Genomic DNA, 13283 nt, shown 5'->3' with positions numbered 1-13283 from the left:
AGTGGCGAGAGGAATTAATTGATATGTTTTGTCTCCTTGCGGTTTCCTCCCTCTAATGGTTTACTAGTGTTGGTCTGCTCAAAGCCAATTACTAATAGCTTGTTTTGCAAACAGGTCGGCTGTCTGTGTCTAAGAGGAATTCACTGCTCGTCTCTCTCTTTTTTCTCTCGCTCGCCCCGGACAGCGGACAGTGTGCTGCAAGGGCCCGTCTTCACCAAACAGCCAGGGAGCATCGTGTTTCCGGTGGACTCCATGGAGAAGGGCAGAGAGGTGGTGTTCAGCTGTGAGGCCCAAGGACAACCTCCACCTTCATATAGGTGAGACATACACCACCGTGACCCAGGACAGCCTTCACTATCACAGCAGCAAACCCATCCACTGCATTCGTATTGTAATCTTTATATTTGTTCAGCTTTGTATATACAATATATGTGTGTGTGTGTTTCCTCCTCTGGAAACCTTGTATAGTTCACTACAATTATGACTATCTCTACATCTCTTACTACCTGGAATTATGTATGTATATACAAACACGCACATGCACACACACACAAGCGCGCGCACACACATACACACATTCATTACTACGTTAATCAATTATTAGGTTGGAAGTTTACAGTTTTGCTTTCAGCAGTTCTGCAGTTTCAAATGCAATCAAGAGCTCCTTGGGAAGGAGCTTAAAAGTTCATATTTTCATTATTTGTTAAGACTATTAATTTAGCAAAAATGAAGTCAGGGCCCTTACTGCTGTTCCCCATGATCCGCAGAAAGAACATGTCTAACAAATAAAATCACTTTTTAATTACACCACCGCATTACACACAAATACATTTGGCTTGTAGGACCAAATGCTCTAATTTTAGAAATGAAAAGAAGCAAATCAGATAAATAAGAAAGTGCAGAACGCTCGAATGCTCCAGACTTCTCTACCACCGTTCTATCAAACAGGCCATGCGAGAACCGACTTGTGTACGCTCCATTTTGCAGAACTTCGCAAACCTGCAGCTTCGATAGAAACCTGTTTCTTGACCACATGCTTCATTAGTTTATCAATAGCCAAGTGTGTTCTCCCCGAGCCGAGTGCCAGGTATGGATCAGTCAGAGTTCTTCTCGCCGCAGCAGCTGAGGGGCTCTTTGGCCCGGCCGGTCCATTCTCTCCCCCAGGATGGAGGTGGCCTAATGGATGAGCTAATAAGCTGCTTCCTGCTTCCTGTCAGCTTGGCTGAATCATCTGGCTTTGCGGTGAATGCCTTCCTGCAGGCTGCTGCAATGTCCGTCACATTCAAAAGCCATTAAACTGATAGCAGCTGTGCTACGCCCGTCGCACTCATTATTGTGCCATAAGCTATTTTAGCCGGAGACTCGAACCTGTCCTCCGTCCTGAGAACACGGAATCTGCGCTCAGTTTGAAAGATCACAGACGAGCCCAGAGGACTATCGAACCTCAGTTTTGTAGCTTTTGAATATAGACGGCAGGTGAATCTCCGTATTTGAGAGGTTGGAGGTAGGAATGTGTTACCCAGAGGGTTTAAGATGAAGCATCTCGTGTTCCTGAAGACAGATGTCTTGGTAAAGCTGCATGATGTCTGTCTGAACGTGGTCACGTGAAGCAGGTGCTGAGTAAATGACGTGATCCAGCTCCATCTCATGCTAGTTTCGATCATGTTCGGTCCAACATCCTTCAAACCCATTCACAGAGTGATCATTGTAGCATGTTTCCATGATAACAATTTATCCTTCCCAACCAGTCAACATCTTGACACTCGCGTTGGCTCCACATCTTATTCACATGGGGACTGGAATATTTCTGTGTTACTGTTTTGAGTTCAGAACTTCTGGGTTTTTAGGTTTGGCTGCCAAGTTTCTGGCTGAATATCTAGAAGATTTTTTTGTTTTGTTTTGCTTTTTGCCTGTTTCACAAAATAAAAGATTGTATGATAATTCTGGTGATGCTACTGTGTGTGTGTGTGTGTGTGTGTGTGTGTGTGTGTGTGTGTGTGTGTGTGTGTGTGTGTGTGTGTGTGCGTGCGTGCGTGTGTGTTTGTGTGTGTGTGTGTGCGTGCGTGTGTGTGTGTGTGCGTGCGTGCGTGTGTGTTTGTGTGTGTGTGTGCGTGTGTGTGTGTGTGTGCGTGCGTGTGTGTTTGTGTGTGCGTGCGTGTGTGCGTGCGTGCGTGCGTGTGTGTTTGTGTGTGTGCGCGTGTGTGTGTGTGTGTGTGTGTGTGTGTGTGTGCGTGCGTGCGTGTGTGTGTGTTTGTGTGTGTGCGTGCGTGCGTGTGTGTGTGTGTTAAAAAGTAATCTCGCTTTTGCACTTTTGCTCTCATTTAACGACAGCCTAACTAGTTTCTTCACTGAACCTAATAATGGCTAAACATTCTCATTTGTGTTTTATGACACAAAATCCTGGTTCTTTTAAACACCTCGTACCCAACATGTGGCCACATCAGGCTTATTTTACATCTCCATTACAGCTGTGGATGACAAACACTTAAGTAAGATCTCGACATGTCTGATTATTTCCAAACATGTGCAGGCAACTGAAATGCAAACTGCCATCTTTCCAAGACGTAATGAAAAACTCCATCTCCGTAGGAGAAGGCAGGGAACGCCGTGTAATTGGAGTTTAACAACATGGTGTAAATTACAGACTCCTCTCAGGGAGCTGGGCATCTCCTCCCACTATTCTGAGTTTCTTAGAATCCCATCTGCAACAGTCTTTACATCACCACACGAATCTTATTTAAAGAAATTAGGAAAAAAGATGCTGGGTATTCGTAAACGAATGAATATAAGATACATCATAGTAAAAAGTGGTGTCTAACTGATATTACAGTAATTGAAAGAGGTTCTCTTCTCTTCTCTCCTCTCCTCTTCTCCGATTAAATCAAACCAAAAACTCTGTCCTGGCATCGTTGTTGCCCTGTCTGACAATGCATCTCTAGTGATGAATTGTTGCTAATACAAAACGCACTGAGTGAAAATTGTGCAGGGAGTGAATTTGAAAACGTGTCATAAAAAATGTAGGAGGCAAAAGAGGGAAAAAAGTCACATATATTGAATTTTTTGCTATCTGGGAAAAGAGCGTGTGTTGAGGACCAGGCAGTCAGATGTGTATTTACAGGGATTGGATTTAGATTCACAAGTACACATTGTGTATCTAGCTCCCTGCTACATCCGGCCAGCCCTCTGATGCTGTTGGACTCAGTACCATATTCCACTCCCGGGGTCTTAGAAGCTGAATTTCCACTGACTACTCCCAACCACAGACAGCCTTTTAAAAATCCTCTTCACCCCAACTGTTGACCAACTGGCTTGGCTTGTGGCTTGCGGCTAGTCTTTTGAAGTCCAATCAGGGGCCAGCCGTTCCAGCACTGTAGGCGGTTGTGCTGCAAAATCTCGCACAAACTCTTTGAGGTTGAGGTTTGTATGTCACTGTCCAGCTCACAAACCTTTGCTCTGCTCATTTTTACATTTTTACAAAATGCATATTTCCCCAATGCATTAACACACCATGGAGAGTTGGTGGTTGTCCGATAAGAGAAAACAAGGGTAGTGAATGATGGGAACAAAACTGACCCATGCATTGCGTTGCAGGGCACGCTGGTACTTTGAGAGCCTGTGCTAGTATCAGGAGCTTGACTCAGTTCCCCTAGGCTTGCATTGCTCACACTTCTCCTGGAGAAACGTAACCCAGCTGCATTCAGCTTTATCCTTAACACAGTTCACTCTAGTATTCTGATTCCCCAAAGAACTTTATAAGTGAGATCGGTTTGTTAGGTTGTAGTTGAAACTGAACCACCAAGGAAGAGAGCTCTCCCACATCAGACATCACTTTCAACAGTTACAGTTCATTGTAGTAATGGAACCACTCCTACACTTTCATAGCCACAGTGTTTCATAACCATGTGTTACAGCAGGACAGAGCATAATGAATGGGCATATGGAGTAACACAGACAACATGGATAACTATAAGTGCATAGTTATGGTTTCATACAACCAGAACAGTAACCAAACCCCTGAAATCTCAGTGGTGTGATTACTATGTGTTGTCACTTAGTTATCACCTAATTCTGGTTACATCTATTTATATTTATAGTCTTCCCATAGTCTTTCCATAAGCCATAGTATTTCCATCAAATGTTTAAAGGACTAGTTTGTCTATGTGTGTTACTTCAGTCAAGTGTTTCTGTAATCGGTAATCAAAGAGGTAACTTTGGAGGGCCACAAACTGTTTTGTAAAATGGTCTTTCTTATTATGTGTGATCTGAACAGTTCACTTCACTGAGTGTCCTAGAGTGCTCAAAGTGACCAGCTTTTTACAATTTACCTCAGAAAGGCAGACATGATAGAGATGATTTAGCAGAAAACTGGAGAACCGTCTAACCACCTAATCAAGACATGCCATAAATATCCACATATAATCTCTTGCTTTTAATGAAAACAAGAAATATGAAAGGCAGGAACCAAGAGCGGGTTATTTGAGCAGGGACATTTCTCTTGGTGACACATGTATTGTGTAAGTATCCTACTGCCTGGATGGCAGGCATGCATTTTTATCAGTTAATATCAGAATATGTGTTATATTTACAACCTTACATTTGGAAGAAACCTATCAAATCTTAGCATTGGCAGTACAAAGATTACTTTGATACAGTAGTGTTTGATTTTAATAAGGCTCCAGAGATACACTGGTAGAAACAGGCATGAATAGCTTCAGAGTAAACCTAGTCTTGAATCAGATTATGCACTGAATTGTGATTCTTTGTTAAAAATCTAGGACTAAGCTTAATTAGCTTCCAGAAAGAAACTTCAGTGTGTTAGACTCCAGTACTCAGCATGTGCCAATACATGGATCGTATCTTTGCATGTGCAAATGATTCAACATAGGCATTAGTCAGATACTGTTTTTGTTTAGGTAAATGTGAAACAGTCAAAAAGGAAACAGAGTTTACTTGATGTATATAATATGTGAAGGACTAAGAGCGTATAAACTAACAAACACATTTTTTAAAATATATGTTAAAACAGTACATTCAAGCACAGCATCATAATTTCAACATGTCAGTATTCATTTATCATTATATATCAGTCAGTTCTTTGTTAACCTTCTGTGTCAATTGGGTACAGAAGATAAAAAGAGGTATTTCGAAACAGAAGCTTTATACATGAATGATGAGTTATGGCTCTAGCGTCGGCACCCTGGAATTTAGTGATATTGATTTCTGGGCCATGTTTGCTCTAATAAGACTGTATGGGGAAAGGCTGGAAAATCAGCTGCCATCAAAAATGAATTACATCCTTCACTGATCATGGTGAATTCCTGCAACGATCGCCTTGCTCTCTGTAGAACTCATGCCTCCTGAATACTCACTGTGACTATTAGCTTTAATTGTTCCTCAGCCATGATTAAGCTTCACGTTGATGCTATTTGACTGGCTGTTGAACAAGATGGATGGTCATAAGTTTCTTTTTTGTTTTTTGTCTTTTTTTGTTTTTTTGGGGGGGGACATGGCATGTTTGCCGGATGCTTGAGCAATATCAGGCATCTAAACACCGGGCTTATATTCCCCCAGGAAGCAATTCAGCCTGTAAGAAAAACAAAACCAAAACAAAAAATATAAAAATATAAATATATTGATGATATTATGTATACATGTGTGTGTTTGTCTGTGTGTGTGTATATATATATATATATATATATATATATATATATATATATATATATATATATATATGATTGAAGGTTTTATTACTTCATTGATGACATATATTTTCTGTATTTAAATGAGGTAAATATAGGTCATGTTCACATTAACTGATTACTAAAGAAATGTTTTACCAGTTCAATGTGATGCCTGGAATGCTAATGTGACTCTGATGATGAAGAAGTGGGGATGGGTTATGTTATGTGGGGATGTTCTCTCCTGTCCTATGTTTTGCTACTAGCTCTATCAGACGTTTTTGACTAGCCCTTCTACCTCTCCTACTGCATACAAAATACAACATGGTAATGCGATTGGTTCAAAAGGCCACAGGTCTCCATATCTCAGATGAGAACTCTTTCTTGTGCTCTCTTAGGTGGAAACTCAACAGCACTATTCTGGAGCCTAAGCCCGGTTCGCACTACAGCCTCTCTGGGGGCAACCTCCGCATCAGCCGGCTGGACAAAGACCAGAACGCCGGGACCTACCAATGCCTCGTCTCCAACGCCTTTGGGACTGTCGTCAGCCGCGAGGCTAGCCTAACCTTCGCATGTAAGGACCTAGTGTTTCTCCCTCTATCATGATGTGGATCAGCTGGTCGGGGGGGGGGGGGGGGGGTGGGTGTGGGGCTCCAGGAGTAGTGCAGGTTGGCTGTAGGCGTAAGGGGAGGTCAGGGTCAGAGCAGTTGTGACATAGCAGACGCGGTGATGGGAACGCGACTGTGCTGATAAAGCCGTCAAAATGGATACACTGGAAAAGCCCACAAAGGCTGTCATCCTCTCTGTGTTTCTCTCTCTCTCTCTCTCTCTCAGTTTCTATCTATCTATCTCCTAGGCTCTCTTTTCTCTTTATAGTGGAGTCAAACCCCTGCTCAGATACAAATAGACTCTGATAAAAAGCCCCCCACAAAAGAAAGCTAAGCTTCAAATATGACAGCAGCATTGTTTTCCCATTGTCACCGCCATCTGCTTTCAGTGTCTCCATCCTAATATATGACAAGACGTGAACTTCAGTGCTTCAGAATCTCTGGCATAGTAAAAGGCCAAAGAAAATGAAGTCAAATGGCCTTGGCAGCTTCTAACTGATCACCCATAATCCTCCTCTTCCACCCTCTCCCGCCCATTAGGGGGTGGCACCCTTTGTGCTCTCAACCAACCCATCTCACCTGACAGCATCAACAACAGAAGACAGGTGGTCCTCCCTGGTTGAGTTTTGAATCCCTATATACACAGCAAGAGCATTTAGTCATGTCTTCCCCTGTTGGGCTGTAGATGATGGCGCCTGGGAGCAGGAAACGTCATGTTCCTCATGTTCTTCATGTTCTTCATGGTGGCGTGGGGCAGCAGGGAGGTGGTGGGAGGTTGTCGGGGAGTTCACTGTCACACGAAGATGATTGGCTGACAGATCCATCAATCGCCCAGACTCCTGACCTTACACAGGCTCAGGCTGTCATGGTGAGAAGGGAGCACATGACTCCGCCCGCCTGCCATCCGTCTTCTTTATTACCCGTGCTATTGCTTAATTAACTCTGCAGCGTGATGGAGCAGTGCAGGTTCAAGAGAATCATTTAAAGTGCCGCTGATGTTATGAGATGGGAGATTTTCTGATTCGCTGGCTAGCGCAGGGCAGTGTGGCCAAGAGGCGGGAGGCGTGGGATCTCAGCCACTCACGGTACATGATGTAAATAAATTCTGAAGGGCGGAGTCGATCCTTAGGTCATGCGCTGTGCTAGCGCTAACTGGTTGACTAGCCGTTTTCATGCAGGTTGCTGACAAAAAAACCCTTAAAGCTGTTTAAGAATTCGCAAACGGAATTCACAGACTTTTCTTTCCTCCAACATACTCATTAAAACACAGCTTTTAATGGTCAGTTCACTTATTCATTTTTATATTTTGAGTGGCTCAGTGTAAAATGTTGTCAAAGGCATTTATTGAAAGCTTTCTTTGATGTGCAATTAGACTTGATTATTCTAATAGCGTTTACCCTTATGGCTGTAGAAACAGCAGCAGAAAGGGTTATAATCAGAGAGATGTTTCTGCTGGCCTTCTTACAGTCTGCTGCCCCCCCCCCCCCCGCGCCCCCACTCCCCAACCCCCCTCCCTCCAACCCCCATACCACGAACCTCCCCCTCTCACCCGGCCCCTGCCCCTTTCATTCCACTCAGTAGGGCTGGTCTGATTGCACAGATATTGAACGGCTTGCATAGGAAATGAGAAGAATTGTCATCGGCAGAACACACTGTGTCTGAATGTGGTAATTGAGTTCTGGGGTTCAGCGAGGTGTTTTAATTAAAGTGCCACTGATAGAGAGAGAACCACACACAGTGCTGTAATCGTGTTTCATATTTGTCATTATCTTCTGTGAACCTCCATTTGAATTATTATATTTCCCTGGGTTCAGCTTTCCAGTTCAGATTTGTTTTATTTGCATTACTAGTTAAAAGCCAGAAAGTTTTCAAAAGTATTTATAGATATTGTAGTTTGGAACAATCTTTTTTTACACATTAAAGATTATAAAGAGCTCGATAGACTTTTAATTGTCATAAAAATGATTTCCTCATCATGAACTCCTCATCTTATCTTTTGTCTTCTGGTTTTACTAGATTCTTTTATGCATCCCCACCTCTATTACATCCTTGAAATATGCAAGTCATGACTAAATTATTTGCTCCATTCATCATGACTTTTCTGGTCTGAGAAATCAGTGGTTTATAAGCCTAATCAGTTTTATCATCATCTCTAATGGCCAAACAGCAATAAAAAATTCATAACATGATACAGATTCAAGGACCACTTTTGAACGGCAGTGTTTTTAATCAGGCTAATAGTGTTAATATAGTAATAAGTCGTGTCAATCGAGGTTCAGCTGCCATCGTTGTACATTCACATACGTTTTCTTTCGGCCGGGGGCCATACACGGTGTGAAGGTGACATCAAGGTTACACACGCGAGAAGGCCGTAATCACACACCAATGCCGCAGAAGTGTAAAGTCATAAAAAGAAAAGAGAAACGTCAGATGTGATGCCAACAGGAGTGAAGTGAGTCAAGTGGAGTGTCCCAGAGACGCAGCAGTTGAAGCGGGCTCCTTTCACGCCGTGGGGGTCCCTACGCCCGCGCAAAGCAAAAGAGTGAAGGGCGAGAGCCCACCGTCTCGTGAGCCATCAAACATGCATGCACAGCCATGTCATTCGCAAGTGCACCTCTGAACCATGCAGAGATGTCGGTTGCCAGTACCACCTAAACCCCCTATATGTACATATGGACTTGGACTTACAATTAGATTCCTGCTGTTTATGCATTTACAATGCATAGCATGAATCTGAAAGTTTCATAGGATTAGATTACAGGTAGACAAAAGAGGAATCCTGGTGCTGGGTGTACTTCCTGAGTTTACAGTGGAAAATCACATTGCATTTTGTTGTTTTAAAACTGCCGTCTTATAAAACAAATTTATCATTGTGCCAGTTCATCCAGACGGATGGCATTTCCTCTAAACTGAACCGGTTCTATGAAAACACGAACTCCCTCCTCTGCCTAGCACAGGTGACCTACCACGTCTGGTGGTTGCTCAGCCTGAATCGCGGGTCTTTATGGAGAGATGATGGCTTTGCTTGAACAGCGATAAGTTGTTCCAGTATTTAACGATCGCTAATGGTAGCAGGTCACGTTGCTCAGGTTAATTTAGATTACCGTAAGTCCTGATGCTTCTGGAGTTTTTACAACCTTAGATGTGTTGCAGTGAGATGGTCAGTGTGTCAGTTTTTGGCACGAATTTACGTTGGGAGTGCAGTCCAGTGAGTGATGGAGGCCGTGTGCGGCTGCGTGGGGCTGTGAGTCAAGACAAAGAATGTTGGGGCGGCCGAGGCAGTGTGCATTTAAGAGTGGTGTTGGGTAAGATCAGGGAAAATGGTTAACTGAAGAAGCCTCAGCCAAGCTAGTCAGAAAGAAATGGAAAAACAATGCATCTGTTTTGTGTTGGGATTCATAACGATCCAAAGAGCAGCATAAAGCATGCAATTTTACTGCTAAAAGGATCGTTTTGCCTCACGATCATAGCACAACTAGCTTTATTCGTAATGCAAAATAAATAAATATAACAAAATAAAATCCTGGCGTGTTGCACTTGTATATTATTTTGTTATAATCTCCAGCCTGCTAGCAGCTCTTAGTATTCTGACAACTAAAATGGTATCCTTGTAGTGCATATGGGTCTACAGAAAGGAAAAACAGAAAGAGTGGCGGCGCCTTTTTTCCCTGCTCTTCCGATCTCTCTCCCTCGGTAGCTGAAAGGCTTCAGCTGTGCGCTTTGCTCCTGTTCCCCACTGAGGACAGCTCTCAGAGCGCTTTGCCCAACAATGCTCCCTTTGCTCCTTTTTTTGGGGCACAGGGAAGAAAAGCCGGCTCCGTTTTTGTAACACACCTTGATGCGATTGTATCGCCGGGCTGGTAAACTCCTCCCCCCCGACGGCGATGGCGAGCCCCGCGGCTGTCCTGCTAGAATCGACCACGTGCGTCCTCTCACAAACCCTCAAATCACAACACCCTTTTCATCTCCCTCCAAAATATCCTCCCAAAAAGATTGTTCTTTTTTTTTTGGGGGGGGGGGTGGGTTAGGGAGGTGGGGTGGGGGGTGTATGGGGGAATTAATTCAATACCTTAGATGTTGAATGCGTTTGTCCACTTTGTTCTCATGGGCTCTCAATTTTCTGACTTCTGTGAGGCTTTTATCTAACATCCTGTCCTGCGCCACACATGAAAGTGCCACTCCAGGCCTTTGTTGCCAGGCTGTCCTCGCCCAGATTGGACCCAATAGGCCAGCGATCTCACACACGAGTGCCAGGCTTGCGTGCGGGTTGCTGGGCTGGCGTGCGGTTGTCGGGCTGGCGTGGGGTTGCCGGGCTCGAGCTTGCTCAAACAAACCGGTCGGGTTTTCTGAAGAAAAATCCAAAACTAAAAGTGAATGTGGTATTGATTGGAAATAAGCCACAAAGAAAAACACGCCAAAGTTTCCGCTACAGGTGGCTGTACCGAGAATCTTTTGCTGTATTTTTATGCACTATTAAATCGTTCCTAGCCACTTGTCAGTTATGATGGTCATATTATATAAAGCATGACTCACTTACCATCAGCTGAGTGAATCAAAACCACACATTATACACATTTTATTACAATTCTTTTCTCCGATTTGCCTGATCTAATCACACTAGGATTAGGGTTAGGGTTAGTTTAATATGGAAATATTTAATATAATTCTCTTTATGTTTTAATGAAGGTCCTTTCTAGACTGTATAGAAATAGTGAGAGACAAGAATTAGCTTAGTAAAACCTCCTCGTTTGTGCACAGGAGGTTGATATATCTTCCACCCTTATCCATTTGAGAGTCCTCATTAGAGAATCACCAAATAAGTGTGATTTCAACAGGTTTCTGATGCAATGCATTTAAAACCTTGTAGCTCTAAATCTTCAGTCAGCAGACTGCAGTGGTCAGAGATAGTGAGAAGTCCAATTCAAGGTTTCTTACCTATGCCTTCTAAAATTGGTACCTATGACTTACAGCTTGCATAACGTCATCCGCCTGGAGGTTTTTCTTAACTGTTTTTTTTTTAAGATTTCTGCAGCTATTTGCAGAGGGTTTCTCTACTTGTTACTCTACTTACATGGGAGCATACCCAACGCTGCACTTTCAGAGCTGACTGCATTTAAAACAGCAGGGAAGAAATAGAAACACTGACTAATTTTGTCAGCACAGTAGGCCTTCCGACCGATACCCATGCAAACATGGGAAACTAGATCCCCATATCATGACTTTATGTGATTTTGGAACAATTTTCAATGTATCCTCCAATGATGACATAACTGTTGGCTCTCTCTCTCTCTCTCTCTCTCTCTCTCTCTCTCTCTCTCTCTCTCCCTCTCTCTCTCTCTCTCTATGCTACAGAAGCTTCAACAATCAGTCTGTCTAGTCACTTGTTAATTAAGCTCTTTGCTTATTACACACAGTCAGCATTAGGCTGGGTATATTTAGTGCCGACAACATTGTTAAGAGGAAGTCTGGACAAAGAAACCCATCACTGTTTTAATCTAAAAGTCCTCATTATGAAGAACAGTGTCACGCTTTAAACTTCACTCAGCAAAGCAGCCAGCTCTTACTCCCTGTTATTACCTGCTGATTAGGCAGTACATTGCAGATACTCTGCAGACATGCGTGAGGAGTGAAATACATCAGACAAGCACGAGCAGCTTCTGGAAACCCCGGGGTGCAGGGAGCGTTTGAGAAAATAAGAACTTGCATGTCGAAGGGTTAAACAAGCATAACAGCATGTAATTGAGTACAAATGAGGTTTTTTGTTAAATATACTTGAGTGAAAGTTTTATGTACTTAGAAGTTCGTGTAACTCACTGCTGTCTTGTTTTTGTCTCTCTCCGTACTGTCCAGGTTTCCGCAGACATGGCTTTTATTTGACACATCCCTCTTTAAAATCATGATGCATGTTCAACAATAGCTGGCTAATATTGAGGTCTGCTCTAACAAATTTAAATGCACACTGCTTATTGCAGAGTTGGATGGACCATGGCTACAAAATCCTTTATTAAGCTTTGAAAAAGAGTAAGAAATTTATTTAAATATGCAGCCTGTGCAACAATTTGCTGTTAAATCAAAGTGGCTCCCAGGGTTTAAGAGAGAGATTTACGTTTTACGTAATAATTAAGGTAAGGCAACTTAATAGACTTTTCCTGTGGCCAACATGACATATATTAGCTGACCTTATAGCACTCTTCATAAATCAATGACCTCTGTAGTTCCGTATTTAAATCTGGCCCTGGAGCATAACCAATCAGGAGTCTGCATCAAGGGAGGAGGATGATGGGTAGAGCAAGGGGGACTTAGCATCGATTTCACTTGCACAGAACCCCTTCATCTATGCTCCACTGCTCCAGGTGACTTCACCGAGCCAGGCATATTGGAGGGGAGTTTAATGAGGGCTAATTCTTCTGATGGGGACATTATATGTTCTTAGTATTTCAGTAGCTCTATGACTTTTGTCCTAGCATTACATAATGTGCTTCAGGTGCTGACAGTGAACAGGGACGTTTGATACTTAAAATAATTATTACTGTGATTTAGATAATGACAGTGAAGGACACAGAGCTGCCTTTTAGTGGATGCTCTTGAACCGCTAAAATTAAGTAAGACTTCTGAAACTTTGATGTCTGTTTCTTTTATTTTCTGCTTGGAAACCAGGAACAGGCCCCATCAATATCAAAGGCTTTAATGACACTGATGTTTTCAGCGCTGAGCCATGATTTGCAAACAGGACGCCATTTGACACATCTACACACACCAAAAATTATTTCCCCTAAGTGAAAGGGTGAGGAGCTAAACAAACAATGCACCTTTGCTTTGGCTGCACAACACCTGTGCTGGGACTAAAGTGGCCTCACCACGAAACGCGTTTCTGTGCTTGCTCTCTGTCCATTTAATTTCATAACTGTACCATTGATTTCTACTTTTAACTGCTTCTTGCCTCATCAAGTGATGGATTCTGGAAGGCAGCACCTTCTGTACAAACCCCCCCTGAGAC

The 13283-nt window shown here is 43.0% G+C and overlaps 1 protein-coding gene across 1 annotated transcript in view; it reads left to right on the top strand.

Annotated features, from left to right (window-relative positions):
- Positions 1-13283, top strand: part of LOC143521129 (contactin-3-like) — a 71729-nt gene that overhangs the window by 27923 nt on the left and 30523 nt on the right. The window contains exons 3-4 of the mRNA XM_077013690.1: positions 185-317; positions 6077-6252. Coding sequence (XP_076869805.1) covers positions 185-317; positions 6077-6252 — 309 coding nt within the window. The remainder of the gene's footprint in view (positions 1-184; positions 318-6076; positions 6253-13283) is intronic.

The sequence above is a fragment of the Brachyhypopomus gauderio genome, chromosome 8 (genome assembly GCF_052324685.1).
Source record: "Brachyhypopomus gauderio isolate BG-103 chromosome 8, BGAUD_0.2, whole genome shotgun sequence".
Classification (NCBI taxonomy): Eukaryota; Metazoa; Chordata; class Actinopteri; order Gymnotiformes; family Hypopomidae; genus Brachyhypopomus; species Brachyhypopomus gauderio.
The sequence above is the reverse complement of the archived record's forward strand: the minus strand, read 5'-3'. Positions and strand labels throughout refer to the sequence as shown.